The 20,491-nt window shown below is 53.3% G+C and overlaps 1 protein-coding gene, 1 long non-coding RNA gene and 1 pseudogene across 3 annotated transcripts; 1 reads left to right on the top strand and 2 right to left on the bottom strand.

Annotated features, from left to right (window-relative positions):
- LOC102169793 (primary amine oxidase, liver isozyme) lies at positions 1,261 to 5,355 on the bottom strand. 2 transcript variants are annotated; one of them, XM_018065152.1, is made up of 4 exons: positions 4,318 to 5,355; positions 3,101 to 3,386; positions 2,573 to 2,702; positions 1,261 to 1,829 (listed from the first exon to the last, which is right to left on the bottom strand). In XM_018065152.1, the coding sequence occupies exons 1-4, from the start codon at positions 5,201 to 5,203 to the stop codon at positions 1,554 to 1,556; spliced, it is 1,578 nt and encodes a 525-aa protein (XP_017920641.1). In that variant the 5' UTR covers positions 5,204 to 5,355; the 3' UTR covers positions 1,261 to 1,553. The 2 variants fall into 2 exon arrangements, with proteins under 2 accessions (XP_017920641.1, XP_017920640.1); XM_018065151.1 differs by having other exon boundaries at positions 3,607 to 5,353.
- Positions 6,871 to 11,163, top strand: LOC106503244. The gene is made up of 4 exons (XR_001919755.1): positions 6,871 to 7,223; positions 7,492 to 7,634; positions 8,052 to 9,135; positions 10,369 to 11,163. It is a non-coding gene; the product is annotated as an uncharacterized LOC106503244 (long non-coding RNA).
- On the bottom strand, positions 12,336 to 18,122 carry LOC102169513 (annotated as a pseudogene).

Genomic DNA, 20,491 nt, shown 5'->3' with positions numbered 1-20,491 from the left:
GGTTATTTGCAGAGGCAGCCCAAATCCAGGCTGCCACCACCCAGCTGTCCATAGGAACAGCCTGTGTGGAGGCTCCACCCCTAGAAACCCTGGCTTATTTGCATACTTACATATGATTGAACAGCACCTGGCCCCGTGGTGCTAGTGCCTGGTCTTCCTGTTTTGCCTGTCCCACCTCCCCTGATGGCTACTGCTGAGTACCGAGGGCACTGGTCACACACACACCTGACACAAAATGACCACTCTTCATTAGCTCTGCACCCACAAAGCTATCTAAAGTGCTGCCTAGAGCTGCTGCTGTCTCCATGCCCAGCTTCTGCCAGAGGATGCAAGGTCCAAGGCGGATCTATACAAATGGGCAGAAAGAACTGTGAAGAGACTCTCTGCCCCAGGACTCGGGGAAGGGGAAGCTCCCAGACACAGGGAGCCAGATGGGGACTGTCCTCTCAAGCTAGACGTCCCTTGCATTTTCAGACTTCCACAGGCCTGGAGTCAGGAGAGGAGACCAGAGTTGAGAAATGAGAACTGGGGAAAATCTGCTCAGAGCAGAAAGGGAAATCCCAGAAAATAAGAACAGATAAGAAAGAACAGGAGGTCTGGCTCAGTCTCTTGTGGGGTCCCTGGATCCTGGTATGCACAAGGTTTTGTTTGAGCCCTCCGAATGTCTCTGGCAGGTATGGGGTTTGATTCTAAATGTGATTTCACCCCTCCTACCATCTCATTGGAAGGATTGATGCTGAAGCTTGAACTCCACTATTTAGTCAACTGATGCGAAGAACTGACTCATTGGAAAAGATCCTAATGCTGGGAAAGATTGAAGGCAGGAGGAGAAGGGGACGACAGAGGATGAGATGGTTGGATGACATCACTGAATTGATGGACATGAGTTTGAGCAAGCTCCGGGAGTTGGTGATGGACAGGGAAGCCTGGCGTGCTGTCGTCCATGGTGTCTCAAGGAGTCGGACATGACTGAGGGACTGAACTGAACTGAACTGAAGAACAGGAGGGGGTTAAACAAGAAGGAAGAGAGAGAAAGAGGACTAGAATGAGAGGAAATATGGGCCAAAGAGCTCCTTCCAGCTGGACTCCTGGATTCACCTGGCAGGAACCCTGCCCAGGGCACCTAGGTGGCCATCCCCATAGAAAGCCCCCATCCTCCCCTCCCCAGTGAGGACTGGGGAGTCTCAGGAGAGATCTGGCATGGCCTAAAATGATTTGAGAAACCCAGAAGGCAAAATAAGTAGAAAACAACCAAAGAAATTGCCAAAGTTGTCTTCTGGAAATGTTTAATCATCACTCTAGACTCCCAGTTGGCCATTCCTTTTCTCTCTGAGATAGGAATGCAGCAGGTCTGGAGTCAACAGAGTTGAGAAGCCCATGGGTCAGGCAGCGCAGGCTATGGATACTCCCAGCAGGGTTGAGGAGGCAAGGGCAGAAGATGGGACAGGGAGGAACCTGGGGTGGGAGCTGGGAGAAACTCAGTGCCCAGCCCCTCCCCTCTCCACACTCCCTTGTCTTTGGGTCCTAGACACATTCCTCACCCCAAGGACCACCTAATACTCAGGGAAGCCCCCATGGGAGAAGGCAGGGATGTCAGGGGCACAGGTAGCAGCCTGGGGCAGGCAAGCCAGGGAGTTGATCTCACAGGACCCAGCATTCTGGCCTTCCCGGAAGTAGATGGAGTCAGCAGAATCCATGGAGGGCTCCTGGTCAAAGAAGTTGTAGGGTCGCAAGAAGAAGCCCACACCATTCCCCACTGTCACCGTGTTGGGAATGTCCTCTGCATGTGGGATGTGCAGGAAACCAGCTGTCACCCAGGCCACCAAATCCTAGTGGGGTAGAAAGAGACTCATGACTCCTGGAACTGCTAAGGACACTTGCCTCCCCCAGGATTCACTTTGGGAGCCCAACTTCAAACAAGAGAGTTTTAAGTCTTAAACGTTTTTCCTACTAGCCCAGGAACCAAAGCATAAAGAATTGATTTCACATTGGGAGCAATAGCAGAACCTCTTGCCAGCCTAGTCTCCATCTCTGACTTTCCCTGTCACATCGCCATCAGTCTATGCATTGGAGGGGACTAATGCAACCTACAGGTTACTTTAGCACCTCCCCCGACTCTGGGGGGATTCCCAAACTGTAACTGAGAGAAGGAGAATGGAAGAGGGAAGATGAGGCATTGAGAGGCAAAAAAGGCTGACATTTAGAAATTAATCTTTAGTGTGAAGCCAAAAACAGAGATGTTGATATAAGCAATGTCATCTTCTGTGGTCACTCGAGCCCTCCTGAATCCTGCAGCACTTAAAGGACTCAGTCCACAGAGCTGAGACTGAGACTGAGGCTGAGAGGGCTGCTCCCTCTTGAGCAGTCTTGAGGAGTCTTGAGGGTCTGCAGATGAACTCGCAGCTTAGGAAGTTTCCCTCCACAGGTAAGGAGCAGATCCACAAGAGCACAGAAGCAGGAGTCAGCTCAGCCCTCCGGGTGATCACGGGTTTTCAGGCCCCCCCACCAAGGGAAGGTGGGGCTGATCTCTGTGTGCCCCCTACCCCTCCCTCTTCTCCCACAGTCAGCTGACCTTTCCAGCAATGGTCTCATTGTTGATGAAGTCAGCAAAGTCCACGGTGGGAGTCCAGGGGTCATTCTGATTGAAGATGCTGGAGCTGCTGAGCTCTGTCTCCTTCCTCTGGGTCACGGCCAGCTGGTACCTAGAGATGCTCTGGTCAGGGGTCCATGGTCACTGTCCCTGTCCTGCAGCCTGATCATCATGGAAGGGAGCTGAGCCCACGGACCTCAGGTTCCCCTCTCATCTACAGTCACTCAGTGTCACCCTAGAAGTTGTCAGTAGCTCAACATCCTTCCATGTCTACCCGTTAATCCCTTGCAGTTTAACAGGGTGATCCAACCAAAACAAAAAAGAGTTTTCCCACCTGGGCTCTAGCATTCCCAGGGGGCTGTGTATCCACTGTTGGCCTTTTGATACCCAAGAAATAAGTTTTGTGCTCTTAGCTCACCTGGTGCAGAATTTGAACTGGATTTCCAATTGCCCCTCCCAACACACTCTTCTCATCTCATCCACCCTCCTCCAACAACACGCCCCACCCACCTCCCCCAGGTGAAGGCTCTCTTCATGGAGCTGTTCTGGGGCAGCGGCTCCCCAGCAAAGCTGACCGTCTGGATGCGATAGCCACGAGGGTGCCCCCACTTGTTGCTCTGCTTGCTGGCCAGGTACAGGTAGCGAGGGGAGGCCCCTCCCAGGGGGAAGGCGGCCTGATCCTCAGTCTCCAGCTGCTTCCGGGTCACCTGCAGCCTCTGTATCTGGTGCTCAGGGCTCCAGGGTATCGCCGTGGGGACAAAAGCCATGTCCTCAGCCCAGACCCAGTTTTCCAGTCCTGGGGGTGGGGGTGGGGGGCAAAGGGGGAGAGGAGGAGGGAGGCCTGGTCAGGCAGCTGCCCTGCCCCCTCTGGACTCTGCCTGCACCTGGCTTCAGAGTGGGGCCAAAGAGAAGACCAGACTGAGTGTGTCCCCTGCTTCCCTCTCCTCTCACCCAAAGATGCCCCCAATCTTTCGGCCCCCTCTACTGGAATCGTTGCCTCCCCTAGGGTGTCTTACCTCCCACGTCCAGATCCACCTTGTAGTGGGCACTGTGGGTGTGGACGGTACCCAGCGTGTGTTCCCCAACCTGGTTTCCATATCTTCGGGCATCACCAAAAAGAAACGCTGAGCTGATGTAGCCCGTGGCATGGAATTTGACTTCTATGGCCCCATTGGGGTGGAAGATCATATCCCACACATAGTCATAGTTGAGCATCGTGGACACAGACCTGAAGACCAGCACTGTCTCCACAACGCCCCCAAAATAGTGGGAAAGAAAATCAGAGTGGTGTCGCCTCAGGGGCAGGCCCTTGTTCTGCTCAAACACACAAAAGGCATCATGTAGTGTCTTGGGGGCTTGGGACTCCACAACGAAGTGCCAGTCCATGTAGGTGGCCAGATAAGGGCAGTCTACCCCACGAATCAGGGGTGTGCCGAAGTAACCCATGCCAAAGCCACTATCCGTATAGCGAGTGAGGATTGCTGCTGGGGTATTCCCACCGTAGACAGCGCCGGCCTCTTGCAGGCTGATCTCGTAAGCCAGCCGTTCTCCCTGGAATCGAACGTCAAAGATCCTAGGACCGCTGAAAGCTCCGAGGCCAAAGGAGAAAGTCCACAATGAGGAGGAAACTCGATTGCCCTGGACACTGAAGCGGGGGCCCTGAGGATGGAACTGCAGAGGGGGAGTTGGACCCGGAGGCACCTGGGACTTCAGGGACCAGAACCCACCTGTGCCGTTGTCTGGGATCACCACCACATTCACCTGGCCAGCCTCAAACTGCTCCTCCAGCTGGGCCAGACTCTCATAGTAGCGGCCCTGAAAGAACACCTTCTGGATGGTCCACTGGGCAGGGTCCAGAGCCTTATGGTCTACCAGAAGCTCCAACCCCACAGGATGCAGGTAAGGCCCACCCTTTGTGACATTAAGGTAGATGCCAAACCACGTGGCCCTGTCCCCTGACTGCACGCCACGGGGAGCTGAGTTCAGGGTCAACAGTTTCTGTCCCCCTTGTTTGTAGGAGCAGCAGTGGTGGAGGACACCTGCAGCCTGGGGCAGCTCTCTGTCGAAGATCATCTGGTCTATGTCCAGGTACTCTTGGAGAAGCACGGGGCGTCGGTAATAGGGCAGGGGACCCCCATGACGCTCCACAGTCACATCCCGCATGTAGGAGGGCTGGGGCAGCGGCCCCACCACCAGCTCAGTCACATTGGGCTGGGGTTGTCCGCCAAAGAAGACGATGGCCAGTGCCTCCCGGGCAGGTGGGGGGCTCCCCCTGTCCAGGTGGGCCAGGGCTGCTGCCTTGGGGGGCAGCTGCAGCTCTACCGAGAAGACGCAGTTGTCTGAGGGTCGGGCCTGGGCTGCATCCACCAGGTCTGGCCCCAGCTGCTGGGTCAGGAAGCTCATCACAGTTGTCAGCTCTTCTCGGCTCAGGTCTGCAAATAGCTGGCTCTGGTCAGGGTGTGTCCAGGACTGGTTACTAGGGGGTCTGGAGGGGCAGCGGGGAGGCAGGCTGGGATGACATTGCTTCCCAACTCCTTCCTGACTCCCAGCACCACCTTCCTCCCTGCCCATCACCAGAAGAGTCCACAAGGACAGAAAAATGAAGATGAACATCGCTAAAACTCCTGACTCTTCAGGCTCTTGAATCAGAATGCAATATGCAAGATAGACACACGGACAGACAGAACGGGGTGCACGATGCCTCCTCAGTGTCTGGAAGTTCCTGGCTCTGGGTGGTGCTTCTGGACAATGGCATGATGGGTACATTCAAGACAAGCAGCCAAGGGCAGAGGGTTGGCAGGGAGTGGAGGGTGGAGTGGGGGCAGTGGTTAACTTAGTTCGGGAAATAGGGCTGAGGTAGAAATCTACATTTTAACTGGCCCACGTCATTTTAACTGGCCCTCTGTCTTCTTGTTCCAAATCAAACACTCAGGTTCAAGGTTGGGGCACAAAGTGGAGGAGGGCTGGGTTTGTGAGACACAGCTGGAGGGAGGAGAGAAAGATGTGATGAGGGCACAAAGGGACTGCCCTTGGGCTCTTCCTTCTGCTCCAGGCCCAGACTTTCTCCTGGCTACCTGGCTGTAAGCAAATCACACCTGAGCACAACCCTCCAGCAGAATTCGCTCCTTCCTTCCTTCCTCTAGACTGGGAAGCCCTCCTCACTGTCCTCTGCTCCCTCATCACCAGAATCCTACAGGCACCCACAGGAGCCTGCAGAGTCATGCTGAGAACACAAAGCACTTGTAGGGAGCTGGAGGACTGAAGGGACTGAAGGGACTCAAGCTGAGCCAGTTCAACATCGTGGAGGCTCTGCGCTCCCTGAGTCACTGGAGGGGAGCATGCAGGGGTAGAGGAGTCATAGTGTAAGAGAGACCCCCTCCTTACCCCAGGAGCAGGACTGATGTCACAGGTCAAAGTGCCCTGTGAACTTAACCTAGCTGTCCACAACCCTCATCCCCAGGAAACCCCTTTCCAGAATACTGCAGAGGCAGAGAGCAAAGCCACCTCTGTTCTTAGGCAGGTGATATGCCGGAGACATCATCTTCTGTGCAGCCAGGTCCTGACAGGACCAGAGAAACTGAGGGTTCCAGAGATGGGACTCGCTTCCCTGGTGACCGGGGGAGAATCTTTTCCAACCTGCACACCTCCAAGACCACTTCCTCCAAAAGGCATGTTAGATGATCTTGCAGACAGAGTACGTTTGCCTGGAGGAGAATGGACTGTACATCCCAGCCAAAAGAATCAGGAGGTGCAAAGGTACAGGACTTGAACCAGCCTGGGCATGGGTCAGAAATGGCCAAGGTCCGCGTATTGGGTGTGAGGTGGAGACAGGAGTCGGTGGGACAGCACAAGAGATCAGGTCAGGAAGGCTTGTGCAGTGTGTGGGTCTTAAGGAAAGTAGGCATTGCAGAAAGACAGGAATCTGGGAACCTGTGAAACCAGGGAAATCAACCACAGAAAGGTCATCTTCTCCAGATACCAGCTGCTTCTGCAACCAGCTCTATTTTGATATGGAAATTCCACATATGGGGCATTTTGTTATCAACCTGGGTCCTGGACTCTTCATCAATAGAACTGATAAGAGGCTGGTGAAGTAAATGAAGTGAGAGTTAACTGGTCCTCAAGCTGCTGCAGGAAGGAGCAAGAACAAAACACAGGTTCCCTGCTTGCCCTGTGCGGCCTGGTTCCTTCAATGGAGTAAGAGTGGGGGCAGATCCGGAGAGCGGGCCCCAGGGCTGGCCTAGGTGGTCTGCCCAGCTGCTTGTGATGCTGTGGCAGGGATCATGCCCAATACACTGCTTTTGCTTTAGGCAGCTCAGTAGTGGCAGTACACTTACGCTGTTTTTGTATCTATGGCTCATGATCGCCCCAACTGCTGGTCCATGCCGGTATTTTTAATGCCTTACAGTTTCCCTGTATTCTGTTGCTTGAGGAGACATTTGTCCATGTGCCAGTGCAAGCACCCCAGTCAAGGGTCTTCAGCCCCAGTCTCTGAAATTGAAACGGTTTATGCGGACTTTGTAATAAGAGGAGCAGAATCTGAGGTCACACTCAGCCCTGGCCACGAGGCCAGCCTCTCCAGGCCAAGAACTTCATTCTGGATCCTTTTGTAAGCGATGGCCTCTTCTCCTTGGTAAGAACACATCATCAAGAGGATGGATAATGCTTTCCCTGAGCTTAGGAAAAGTAATCCCAACCAGTATGACCAAGCACAGGTCAAGAAGAGCCACTCTGCTGGGGTATCCTAGGTCTCCTAGGGAAGGTGGGTAATGATCAGGGAGCAGGAGGGAGAGATTCTGCCTGATCTGGTGGAGGAACTGATATAGAAGAAGGTGCTCCCTGCCCACCTTCTCTAAGTGTCCTACTGACACATCCCTTCCTCTGATTTCCTTTCATCGAAGGCTTCACAATCATCAAGTCAGCCATCCTAAACCAAAAAAGGAGTCTCATTTGGAGAATTACTAGAACACACGTCCTGTTGCCCCCACTGGGTCTTATTTCCCTTTGGAGAAACTTGACCCCAGCCTCTGTCACTATGCTCAAGGTGAGTTGTCCTCGGAGCCAGAGCCCATCTCCAGCCCCCAGATCTGGGCTCCAGGTAGCGGTGCCTGAGCTGAGCTTCTGCTCAGAGGCCCTGTCCAGCAGCGGAAGGACTTTAGGTCACTGCACTCCAATCTGCAATCTGGGGACACAGCTCTGACTGTGGTTCCGAGCAGGGCTTTGTTGTGGGACAGACAGAGACCATGACACCGGATGGGAGGCAAAGGGCCAGACTGAGGCCAGTGACCTGGAGGACAAGAGGAAGGGAGGGACTGAGCAGTGTGGTAGGTGGAGTTGACAGGACTCGGTGTCTGATTGGCTGGGTGCGTGGGTGAAAAGGGCACGGTGACATAGGCAACAAAAGACACAGTTTCCATTCGATGACTTGGTAATTTATGGGCTTTTTTTTTTGGTCCCACAGTGCATGTTGTAGGATCCTAATTCCCCAACTATGCGTGGACCCCGTGACCGCTGCCGTGGAATGGAGAAGCCCTAACCCCTGGACCACCAAGGAATTTCCTCTAACGAGTGACCTGAGTGGGTGAGGGCTTTCCTCATCAGAAGGACCTACAAGAAGAGCAGCAATGTTAAGGGGGAAACCAATAAGTTTGAGGTTGAGGTGCTCCTGGGAAGCCCCAGCACAGATGTCGAGAAAAAGGAACATTGTCTCTATGGGTTTCCGGATATGGGGGAACAGCTTCTAGGCTGGAAATTGAGATGTAGATCGAACAACAAGTAGTAATCATTAAAGATAGGAGAGCCTGCAATCAGCCAGGGAGGACTGTACAGAGGGGAGAGAGGAGGGGCAGGGCCAAAGGCCAGAAAACACCCAGGTGTGGGGCTGAGTGGGCTGGTTGGCGGAGCAGAAGCAAAGGAGCCCACACAGGAGGCAGAGAAGCAGCTGGCATGCCCTTGGAGGGGTCAGAATGTGAGGAGGTATCGACACATGAGAGTTTTCCATAGGGACTAGTCAGAGGGGACCAATGCCACCCAGAGGTCCAGAAAGTAGGGGCTGGAAGGGCCTGTGGCTTCTGCCTCAGCAGAGGGGGGGGAATGGGATGAGGAGGGACTCAGGGGGAAGGGAAGCTGACCCTGGAAAGGGAGAGCTCTCCTTGGAGGATGGCGCCTGGAAGGAACAGACCCAGGGAAGACACCCCCAGGAGAGGCAGGGTCCTGGATTCAACGTGGTGAGATGAGTCAAGAGCCAATGAAAAGGGAAATATTTACAGTTCAGAGAGAGGAGTGGATAACTGAGAGAGAACCTTCTGGAGGGGACCAGGAGTGGTGGGTTTCCCTTAAAACAGGTAAAGAGTCTGTAGGAGTAATGAATCCATTTTCACTGCCAAATTCAGTCAAAGAAGCTGTCTGGGAGAGCCAAGAAACCTTTTATTTTGTTCCTTAGGGGTTTAATTTTCTCCCATCCCACCATGCTCTGTATAAAGTTTACAAGGATCATCTAAGCAATTATCCCATCAGCGCACAAAGGACCAAGGGAACTATTGTCGGTAGGATTTTACTTTAATCAGCAACTGACTTTCCCAAGTGTTAGGTGTTCATTAAATACAGTGATGCTCTGGGACTTCCCTGGTGGCCCAGTGGTTCACACGCTGGGCCCCCACTGCAGGAGGGGCAAAGCACACTCTCACCCTGGCACTCCCTTGCTTAGAATCCTTCCATGGCTCCCCATTTCCCTTAGGGTAACCATGGATTGCAAGTACCTGCCTTCTTTGCCCCTGCTTGTCCCTCCAGGCTCTCCTCTCAGCCCACACACCCGTCAGTGAACTTGGGGACTTGCATGGTGTTACCTTGTCACTTCCTGGCCTTTGAATATGTTGTTCTCTCTTCCTGGAAACTTGTCACCACTCACTTTCTTCTCCTATGGCCAGCTCTATCCATCAGCTTAGACATCTCGTCCCTCAGGAAGCCTTCTCCAGTCCCTAAGTCCAGGTCAGGAGCTGCTGCTTTGTCCTCCTCCCACCTCCCTGAAAAAGTCCCTGATGTAACTGACTCCTGACTTGCGGCTATCACCCCTGGGGATGACATTGTGTCTTACTCCATAATGTACCCTGGTGCCTCCCAGGGCGCCTGGCACACAAGAGGCACTGGGGAAGTCTTGTTGAATGTGTGTGGGAATCCTATCCTGCAGTCGCAGAGGGAGCCCTGCCTAGGGGCTGCAGGATGAGAGCCAAGGCAGGAGGGCACAGCTTCTGCTGCTCACAGTTTGCCTGTGTCTCCATTCCTGGAATCCCAGTTATGCCCCTCCTGTAAGGACATCTTGGGTGTCCCCTAATTCAGTTCCTCAAGGGCAATGGGCCCAAGTCCAAAATTTGTGCCCTTGTGGACAGGAGTTCTTTCAGAACCTGACATCCTGGGTTACTCTTCCCTCCTTTGGCAATCCAGCCAGCCTCAAGTTATGAAGGAGAGAGTGGGTGGGGTGTACGGCTGGGGGTCCAGCCTCCTGATCTCAGTGGGCTGATAAGCTCACTATCTACATGTCTACTGAGGCCTGGGCCAGGGAAGTCATCCCTAGACCAGCTGTAGAGAGACACAACCATAGTCCCTGTTCCACATCAAAGCTGTGAGTGAGCATCCACACACACACACACTCACACTCACTACTTGGTCTGGACATGGTTTCAAGGCAATGACTTGCAAGTTATTCTGCCCGGGTAGGGGAGGGGTTGACACCACATTGCTTTATTCTGAAAGAAAAAATTCCTTTATTCCTTTGCCTCCAGCACTGACTCTCATGCGACTGACCATAAAAAGGAGCCAGGAGGAGGGAGAAACAACAGCATACAAATCTCATGGAGAAGTTCAGTGACTCAGGTCAGAGAAAGAAAAGGCATCAGGTCAGCATCGGAACCATGCGGCTGCAGCACCCATTTTTGTCCTCTGTCCAAGTCTTCAGCCTCTCCTTCTCCTCAGTCACTGTCCTCTGCACTCTGGCCTCCACCTTGGCTCGTGTTATAAGTTCATCCACCCGCCACCCTTTCTCCTGGCTGATGGCTTTCTCCCTGTTCTTTGAAACCTAGCTTCCCTCTGCTGACTGATTCATCTGCATCCACTGTTGACCCAGCAGGGAACCTGGGTTTGGAGCAATGCAGAAAGGAGCAGAAGCTTCTGTGCTGTGTGAGCCCCCTGGATGTGACTCCCTCAGATCAGAAGCCGAGCAGCATCTAAAATCTGTTTCCTGTCTTTCACCTCCCAGCCCTGCCTGGGCTTCCAGCAGGTGGAAGTCACCCCTCCCCATTGCTTCTCATTCCCCCTCCTTGAAGAGAGACAGACAGGGACAGTGAGCCATAGACAGTCAAAGAGAGACTGACTGAGGTTTAACGTTTTCCTTGGAGATGCACAACAGAGACCACACCTATTTCTCTGGGTCTCAAGTGTTTGAGAATATTGAGTCCCTGGGCTCATCTCTCAACAGTTTATCCTCCCCCATTCTACCATATCCAAAAAGACAACTTATTAATAGTTTAAAGGATGAGGTCAGGTCTTGTATGGGACCATTTATTATTTGAATAATAATAAATGAATAGATAATACAGTCATGTGGTTCAAAATTTTTTAAAGGGTTTCTACTACTAAGTCCCCCCTCCTGAGTCCCTTCCACCTGGATGCCCTCCAGAGTCAACCAGTGTCACCCATGTCTTCTGAATATGCATCTATAAGATATGGGAATATGTACTCATATGACCTTTCCTTTAGAACACAAAAGGTGGTGCCCTATACACACTTCTCTACCTTGCCTTGCTCTTTAGAAGATTAATTTCTAGAAAGAAATATGACTGGTTTTACAGCTGCATAATATTGCTTTGTAAGACTGTATTAGAATTTATTTAATGAATCTTTTAGGAAAAACAGTTCTATAATTTCCAAACTCTGGATATTTGTAGAGAGACCCTGGATCCAGACCTTTTCCATCCACATCTCCACAGGGACAGCCTGTGGGGGAGGCTCCACCCCCAGACGCCCTGGCTCCTTTGCATGCTCCCATGTGATTGGACAACCCCTGGCCCCATGACAGGTCTTCTTGCCTCACTCCCTAGGTGCCCACCAGCCTCCCCCACTGGCTCCTGCCGTGTGCAGAGGCCACAGGTCACACACAGACCTGGCACAAATGACCACTCCTCATTACCACTGTGCCCACAAAGCCACCTCAAGTGCCCCCTAGAGCTGCTGCTGTCTCCATGACCACTCCTGCAAGAGGATGCAAGACAGGACATACAAACACATTGCCCCAGGACTGGGGAAGGGGCAGCCTCCAGACACTGGGAGGCAGATGGGGACTGTCTTCTCAAGCTAGATGTCCCTTGCATTTTCAGACTTCCACAGGCCTAGAGTCAGGAGAGGAGACCAGAGTTGAACAATGAGAGCTGAGGAACCTCTGCTGAGGACCAGGAGGTAAATACCAAGATAGAAGAACAGGTAACAGGAGAAGGCAGGGCAAGAAGGAAGGGAAGAAGGAGGCCCAGGATGAGAGGAAACAAGGGCCAAAGAGCCCCTTCCAACTGGACTCCTGGATTCACAATCCTGCCAGGAATCCTATCGGCAGCCACCCGCTTAGACAGCCCCCATCCTCCCCTCCCATGTGAGGACTGGGGAGTCTCAGGAGAGACCTGGCACGGCCTAAAAAGATTTGAGAGCGCAGGAAACCAAAGACAAAAGGATGAAAAAGCAAAACACACCAAAACCAGGAATCGATTGCTAAGGTTTAATAATCATTCCAGACTCCCCACTGACCATTCCTTTCCTCTCTGCGACAGGAATCCCGCAGGTTGGGGTCCACAGAGCTGAGACAGCCCTGTGTCAGGCAGCACAGGCTCAGGATGCTCCCAGCAGGGAGGGGAAGGCAAGGGACAGAAAGGACCCTGGAGAGTGAAGAGGGAGAAGAGCGCTCAGACTCCACAGCTCCCAGCCCTTCTCCGCACATTCCCTGGCCCTGGGCCCCAGCCACGTTCCCCATCCCAGGGAACACCTAGGGGGAGAAGGCCGCGTGGGAGAAGGCAGGGAGGTCAGGGACACAGGCAGCAGCCTGGGGCAGGCAAGCCAGGGAGCTGACCTCACAGGACCCAGCATCCTGGTCTTCTCGGAAGCAGATGGAGTCCGCAGAATTGATGGAGGGGTCCTCGTCAAAGAAGTTGTAGGGTCGCAGAAAGAAGCCCACACTGTTGCCCACTGTCACTGTGTTTGGCATGTCCTCTGAATGTGGGATGTACAGGAAACTAGCTGTCCCCCAAGCTACCAAGTCCTAGCTGGGGAAGAAAGAGGGTCATGAGGCCTGGCGCTGCTAAGAACACCTCTGCCTCCCACGGAATTCACTTTGGGAGCCCACCATCACTCAAGAGAGTTTTAAGCTCTAAACGCTTTATCATAGTAGCCCAGAAGTCAAAGCATAAAAAATCAACTCCATATTAGGAGCAACACCAGCCTCCACTATCCTAGACTGCACCTGCCATCTCTTACATTTCCCATCTTATCACCAACAGCCTACCCATCCCAAGAGAAATGGTGACACACACAGGCTACTTCAGCACCACCTCTGACTCTGTGAGTGTTCCCAAACTGTAACTGAGAGGAGGTCAATGAAGGAGGTAAGAGCAGGGTATGGGTGACAGAAAGGCTGACATTTGGAAATTAATCCTTTAGTGGTGAAGACAGAAGCGGAGAAGTTTCAGGTATAAGAGAGGTGGTCTTCCCTGGTCATTCCAGCCCTTCTGAATCCTGGGTCCCATAAAGACTCAGTCCACAAGCTGAGACTGAGAGAGCTGCTGCCACTTGAGGAAAGGCTGGAGCCTCAGCCAGGGTCTGCAGATGAACTCCCAGTTTAGGAAGTTTCCCTCCATAGGTAAGGAGAAGATCCACAAAAGCACAGAAGCAGGAGTCAGCTCAGCCCTCCAGGTGATCACAGGTTTTCAGCCCCCACCCCAAGAGAAGGTGGGAGTGATCTCTGTGTCCCCCTCCTCCCTCATCTCCCACAGTCAGCTGACCTTTCCAGCAATGGTCTCATTGTTGATGAAGTCAGCAACGTCCATGGTGGGAGTCCAGGGGTCATTCTGATTGAAGACGCTGGAGCTGCTGGGCTCTGTCTCCTTCCTCTGGGTCACGGCCAGCTGGTACCTAAAGATGCTCTGGTCAGGGGTCCATGGTCACTGTCCCTGTCCTGCTGCCTGATCATCATGGAAGGGAGCCAAACCCATGGACCTCAGCTTCCCAGCTCACCCACACTGTCCCTGTCCTGGTGCTTGATCATCATGGAAGGGAGCCGAGCCCATGGACCTCAGGTTTCCTCTCTCATCTTCAGTCACTCGATGCCACCCTAGTGGGTGGCCCAACACCTTTCCATATTTACCTGTATATCCCTTTGGATTTCACAACATGGACCACCAAAATTTAAGACTTTCCCCACTGTGGCGGTGTGTATCCAGTGTGGTCCTTTTGATAATCAGGAAATGTCTTGGGCTCTTACCTCGCCTCGTGTACAATTTGAACTGGGTTCCCAAATGCCCCTCCCAATACTCTTCCCATCTCAACCAACCCTCCAACAATGCACCCCACCCACCTCCCCCAGCTGATGGCTCTCTCCAAAGGGCTGTTCTGGGGCAGCGGCTCCCCAGGGATGCTGAGCAGCTGGATGCGGTAGCCCCGAGGGTGTCCCCACTTGTTCTTCTGCTTGCAGGCCAGGTACAGGTGGCGAGGGGAGGCCCCTCCCAGGGGGAAGGCAGCCTGCTCCTCTGTCTCCAGCTGCTTCTGGGTCACATGTAGCCTCTGTATCTGGTGCTCGGGGCTCCAGGGTACTGCCTTGGGGACAAAAGCCATGTCCTCAGCCCAGACCCAGTTCTCCAGTCCTGTGGGAGTGGAGTTGGAGGGGAAGGGAGGGGCAAGAGTTAGTCAGGCAGCTACCCTGCCCCCTCTGGAGTCTGCCTGCTTCTGGCTTCAGACTAGGAGCCAAAGACAAGGCCAGACTGAGTGTGTCCCTTGCTTCCCACCTCTCACCCAAAGATGTCCCCAATCTTTCAGGCCCCTCTACTGCAATCCGTGCCTCGCCTGGGGTGTCTTACCTCCCACATCCAGATCCACCTTGTAGTGGGCAGTGTGGGTGTGGACAGTGCCCAGTGTGTTCTCCCGAACCTGGTTTCCATATCTTCTGGCAGCACCAAAGTGGAACACTGAATTGATGAAGCCCGTGACATGGAATTTGACTTGAATGGCCCCACTGGAGTGAAACATCACATCCCACACATAGTCATAGTTGTACAAGGTTGACACAGATCTGAAGACCAGTACTGTCTCCACAAGACCCCCAAAATAGTGAGAAAACACATCTGAGTGGTGTCGCCTCAGGGGCAGACCCTCGTTCTGCTCAAAAACACAAAGGGCATCATAGAGAGTCCTGGGGCCTTGGAACTCCAGAAGGATGTGCCAGTCCACATAGGTGGCCAGATAGGGGCAGTCGATGCCACGGGTCAGGGGCATGGCAAACTTGCCCAGACCAAAGCCTCGATCCATGTAGCGGTTCACCATTGTGACTAGGGTATTCCCACCATAGATACCAGGACCTCTTGTAGGCTGATCTCATAAGAGAGCCATACTCCCTGGAATCGAATGTCAAAGATCCTAGAACCGCTGAAAGCTCCGGGGCCAAAGGAGAAAGTCCACAATGAGGAGGTCTCTCAACTGCCCTGGACACTGAAGCGGGCGCCCTGAGGATGGAACTGCAGAGGGGGAGCTGGACCCAGGGGCACCTGGGACTCCAGGGACCAGGACCCACCTGTGCCATTGTCTGGGATCACCACCACATTCACCTGGCCAGCCTCAAACTGCTCCTCCAGCTGGGCCAGACTCTCATAGTAGCGGCCCTGAAAGAACACCTTCTAGAAAGTCCACTGGGCAGGGTCCAGAGCCCTGTGATCTACCAGCAGCTCCTACTCTGCAGGGTGCAGGTAGACCACAGATCCTGAAATGTTGTAGTAGAGGCCAAACCACGTGGCCCTGTTCCCTGACTGGACACCATGGGGAGCTGTGGTCAAGATCACCAGGTTCCCTCCTCCTTGTCTGTAGGAGCAGCAGTGGTGGAGGACACCTGCAGCCTGGGGCAGCTCTCTGTTGAAGATCATCTGGTCTATGTCCAGGTACTCTCGGAGAATCAGGGGGCGTCGGTAGTAGGGCAGGGGGCCCCCATGACGCTCCACGGTCACATCCCGCATGTAGGAGGGCTGGGGCAGCGGTCTCACCACCAGCTCAGTCACATTGGGCTGGGGTTGTCTGCCAAAGAAGACGATGGCCAGTGCCTCCCAGGCAGGTTGGGCGCTCCCCCTGTCCAGGTGGGCCAGGGCTGCAGCCTTGGGGGGCAGCTGCAGCTCTACTGAGAAGATGCAGTTGTTTGAGGGTCGGGCCTGGGCTGCATCCACCAGGTCTGGCCCCAGCTTCTGGGTCAGGAAGCTCATCACAGCCCTCAGCTCTTCTCAGCTCACGTCTACACGCACCTGGCTGTGGTCAGGGTGTTTCCAGGGCTGGGCAATGGGGGATCAGGAGGGGCAGCAGGGAGGGAGGCTGGGATGACATTGCTTTCCAACTCCTTTCTCACTCCCAAAACCACCTTCCTGCCTGCCTATCACCAGAGGAGTCCACAAGGACAGGAAAATGATGAATATCGCTAAAGCTCTGGCTGTCTTCAGGCTCTTGATTTGGAGTGCAGCAGGCATGATGGACAGACCGACAGAACTGGGGGCACAGTGCCTCCTTCAGTGTCTGTAGGTTCCTGTCTTTGAGTTGTGCTCGGGGCATCGCATTACTGTACGCTAAAGACAAGCAGCCGAGGAAGGAGGGTTGGCAGTGGTTGGAGATTAGGGCGGGGCAGGAATCAGGCCAGGCTCAGAAGATGCAGCTGAGGTTATAAACTGAATTTTAAGTGGCCCATGGCAGCCTCTGTCCTCCTGTTTCAAATCAAACACTCAGCTTTAAAAAATGGGGCAGGGATGGGTATGGGAGACACAGCTGGAGGGAGGAAGTGGTACAAGTGTCGGGTCCCGGGGCTCTTTTTCCACTCTCTCTACATGGCTGCAAGCAAAACTCCTGTGTTCAGCCATCCAGCCAGATTCCGTCTTCCTTCCTCTAGTCCATGAAGCCCTCTGATGAGGGCTCCCATGCAGCAACCAGAACCCTAATGGCACGCAGAGGAGCCTGGAGAGTTACGCTGAGAACACCGATCACCTGTGGGGAGCTGGGGGGCTGAAGAGCTGAGCCCGGTCAACATCGTGGAGGTCCTGAACTCCCTGAGTCACTAGAGGAGAGCCTGAGGGGAGTGAATCCATTCAGAAGCTGGAGCGGGCGGGAAGTTGCTGCTTACAGAGACCCTCCACCTTGAGCAGAACTGATGGACCACATCAGACGTCAGGGGCATAAAACCCTGGCTCTGAATTTAACCTCACTGTCCACAGCCTTCATCCCCAGGAAACCCTTTTCCAGAATGCTGCAGAAGCAGAGAGCAAAGCCATCTCCATTGTCAGGCAGGTGATGTGACATAGACACTATCTTCTGTTCAGCCAGGTTCTGAGGGAACCAGGAGAGACTGAGGATCCAGAGATGGGACATGCTTCCCTGGTGAACTGGGGGAAAGTCCTTTCCAGCCTGGACTTGTCCAAGACCACTTTCCCAGAAGGCACCTTAGATGACCTTGCAGAGTATGTTTGCTGGAGGAGAATGGACAGTACATCCCAGCCAAAAGGATCAGAAGGTGCAAAGGTACCTTGAAGCACCTGGCATGGGCAGGAAATGGCCGAGGTCAGCACATTGGGTGTGAGGTGGAAACAGGAGTCGGTGGGACAGCAGAAGAGATCAGGTCAGGAAGGCTTGTGCAGTGTGTGGGTCTTAAGCAAAGTAGGCCTTGCAGAAAGACAGGAATCTGGGCACTGTGAAATCAGGGAAATCAACCTCAGAAAGGTCAGTTCTCCAGATACCAGCTGCTTCTGCAACCAGCTCTATTTTGATATGCAAATTCCACACACTGTTCATTTTGTGACCAACCTGGATCCTCGGACTCTTGCATCAATTGAATTGATAAAGAGGCTGGTGAAGGAAATCAGAGTTAACTGGTACTCAAGCTGCTGCAGGAAGGAGCAAGAAGAAAACACAGGTTCCTTCAGTGGAGTAAGAGTCGGGGCAGATCCGTGGAGCGGACTGAGGGCTGGCTTAGGTGGTCTGCCCACCCCTTTGGTGGTGCTGTGTGCAGGGATCATGCCCAACACCTGCTCTTCTCCTTTCACCTCAGAAGCAGCAATACGTTTCTGTGTCTTTTGTGTCTCACTGTACATAACTGCGGGGACTGCCCAGTGCTTGCCGATATTTTTAGCCTGTTACAGTTCCTTTGTATTCTGTTGCTCAAGGAGATATTTGTCCACATGCCAAGTGCAAGCACTCCAGTATAGGAACTCAGGCCCTAGCCTGTCTCAGCTTGAAATGGTTCATGTGGACTTTGTAATAAAGGGGGGACAGAATCTAAGGTCAAACCCGGCCCTGGCCTCACGGCAAGCATTTCCAGCCCAGGAACTTCATTCTGGATCCTTTGATAAGTGGTGGTATTTCCTCCCAGCTCAGAACACATTGTCAAGAGAACACCTTCAACTTTTTTTCGTCCCGACCAGTGTTACCAATCACAGATCAAGAATAGCCCCTCTGGTGGGGAATCCCCAGGTCTCCCGGAGGAGAGGGAGTAATGATCAGGGAGAGGGAGGGAGAGCTTTGGCCGGACCTTGAGGAGGAACTGATGTAGCAGAAGGTGCCCCTCTGCCCACCTTCTCTAGAAGCGTCTTGCTGTCACATGGCTTCCTCTGAATTCGTGTCGTCCTAGGCTTCACCATCACCATATCACACACTGTAAACAACTGTTTAAACGTGTTCCTGTTGGACAGTTACCCAGGGGAAAGGAGCTACACATCCTGCTTCCTCCAGTAAGTCTTATTGCCCTTTGGACAAACTTGCCCGCAGCCTGTGTAAATGTGCTGAAGGTGACTGGATTCCAGGGAGCCAGGTGCCATCCCCAGTCCCCAGGCTGGGCCCCAGAACGTGCTGCCTGAGCCTGCCTGCCATCCCGGAGTCCCCATGAGGCCAGTGGAACCGCCCCGGATGCCCAGGTCACTGTTCTCTGATCTGCACCCCAGGGGTACAGCTCTGGCTTCAGTGCTGAGAGAGCACCAAGTGTGTGAAAGACAGAAGCGAGGACAGCGACAGGAGGCAAAGGGTCAGAGGAGGCCAGTGACCTCCAGGACAGAGAAGTGAGGAATCTGAGCAATGTGGCCGGGGGTGTTGACAGGACGTGGTGTCTGACTGGGTGGGTGCGTGAGAAAGGATACAGACTCTTTGGTGACACAAGGACACCAGGTTTCCATTGGGTGACTTGGGAGGGTGAGGGGCTTTCTCCAGAAGAAGGACCTACAAGAGGAGCAGCAAGTTGAAGGAGGATTCCAACAAGTTTGAGGTGAGGTTCCTGTGGGAAGCCCCAGCATACATGCCCAGAAAAAGGGGCATTGGGTCTAAAGGTTTCAACGGCCGGAGAGCAACTTTTAGGCTAGAAACAGATTTGTGTCAAACAACAAACGGTAGTCATTGCTCAGATGATAAAGAAGCTGCCTGCGATATGGGAGACCTAGGTTTGATCCCTGGGTTGGGAAGATTCCCCAGAGAAAGAAATGACCACCCACTCCAGTATTCTTGCCTGGAGAATTCCATGGACAGAGGAGCCTGGCAGGCTACAGTCTATGGGGTGGCAAAGAATTGACATGACTGAGCCACTAACGCACGAAGATAGGAAGCCTGAGATCACCCAGAGAGGACTCTGCAGAGGGGAGAGAGGAGGAGCAGGGCCACAGTCCAGAAGATGTCCATGTGTGGGGCTGAGCAGGTTGTGGGCACAGCAGAGGCAAAGGGGCTTGCATAGGAGCCTAAGAAGCAGCCAGCATGCCCTCGGAGGGGTCACATTGGGAGGAGGTCACAACAGGAGAGACTTTTCAGTAGGGACTAATCAGAGAGGACCAGTGCCACCCAGAGTCCAGAAAGTATCAGGTGAAAGGGCCTGTCATTCTGCATCAGCAGTAAGAGGGGAGTGGGATAAGCAGAAACTGGTGATCTGGGGCAGGCTGGGGACAGGAAGCTGATCCAGAGAAAGTAGAGCTCTCCTTGGAGGAAGGCATATGGGAGGCACAAGCTGAGGAAGACACTGTCCTGGAGAGTCACGGTCCTTGCAGAGACTTAGCGAGATGAGAGTCAAGAGGCAGTCAAGAGAGAGATTTAAAGTTCAGGGAGAGGGTTGGATAACTGAGAGAACCATTTGGGAGCAGCTGGAGGGGTGGGTTTCCCCTTAAAACAAGTAAACAGGCTGTAGAATAAACGCAACCATTCTCACTGATATATGCTGTGCTAAGAATCAGTCAAGTCCGACTCTTCTCAATCCTGTGGACTGTAGTCCGCCAAGCTCCTCTGTCCATGGGATTCTCCAGGCAAGAATACTGGAGAGGGTAGCCAATTCACTGATAAGTCTCAGCAGAGAAGCTGTCAGCAGGACCTCATATACCCTTTTTATTTGGTTAGGGGTATCCCCTGTTTCCAAACTCACCCAAGCATTGCATAAAGTATACAAGAATCTTCTACACAATTATTAATATCTCATCACCACACAAACTACTACTGATTTTTGGCTGGGATTTTAACTTAATCAGTAACTGAACCTGCCAGGTGGTAAGTGCTCCTAAATATAGCAATGCCTGAGACTTCTCAGATGGTCCAGTGGGTAACATTCCCCTGCTCCCAGTGCAGGAACCCTTGGTTGAATCCCTGGTTGGGGAACTAGATCCCACATGCTAC

This window comes from Capra hircus, chromosome 19 (assembly GCF_001704415.2).
Source record: "Capra hircus breed San Clemente chromosome 19, ASM170441v1, whole genome shotgun sequence".
Lineage (NCBI taxonomy): Eukaryota > Metazoa > Chordata > Mammalia > Artiodactyla > Bovidae > Capra > Capra hircus.
This window is presented reverse-complemented; position numbering and strand designations above follow the sequence as displayed.

What these genes read in the sequence shown, in the direction of transcription:
- LOC102169793 (XM_018065151.1), bottom strand. Translation starts at nt 5,203, where the DNA reads ATGTTCATCTTCATTTTTCTGTCCTTGTGGACTCTTCTGGTGATGGGC. An exon ending in GGTGGATCTGGACGTGGGAG is followed by an intron (nt 3,387 to 3,606) that starts GTAAGACACCCT and finishes CCCCACCCCCAG; the next exon opens with GACTGGAAAACTGGGTCTGG. An exon ending in AGAGCCTTCACCTGGGGGAG is followed by an intron (nt 2,703 to 3,100) that starts GTGGGTGGGGCG and finishes GAGCATCTCTAG; the next exon opens with GTACCAGCTGGCCGTGACCC.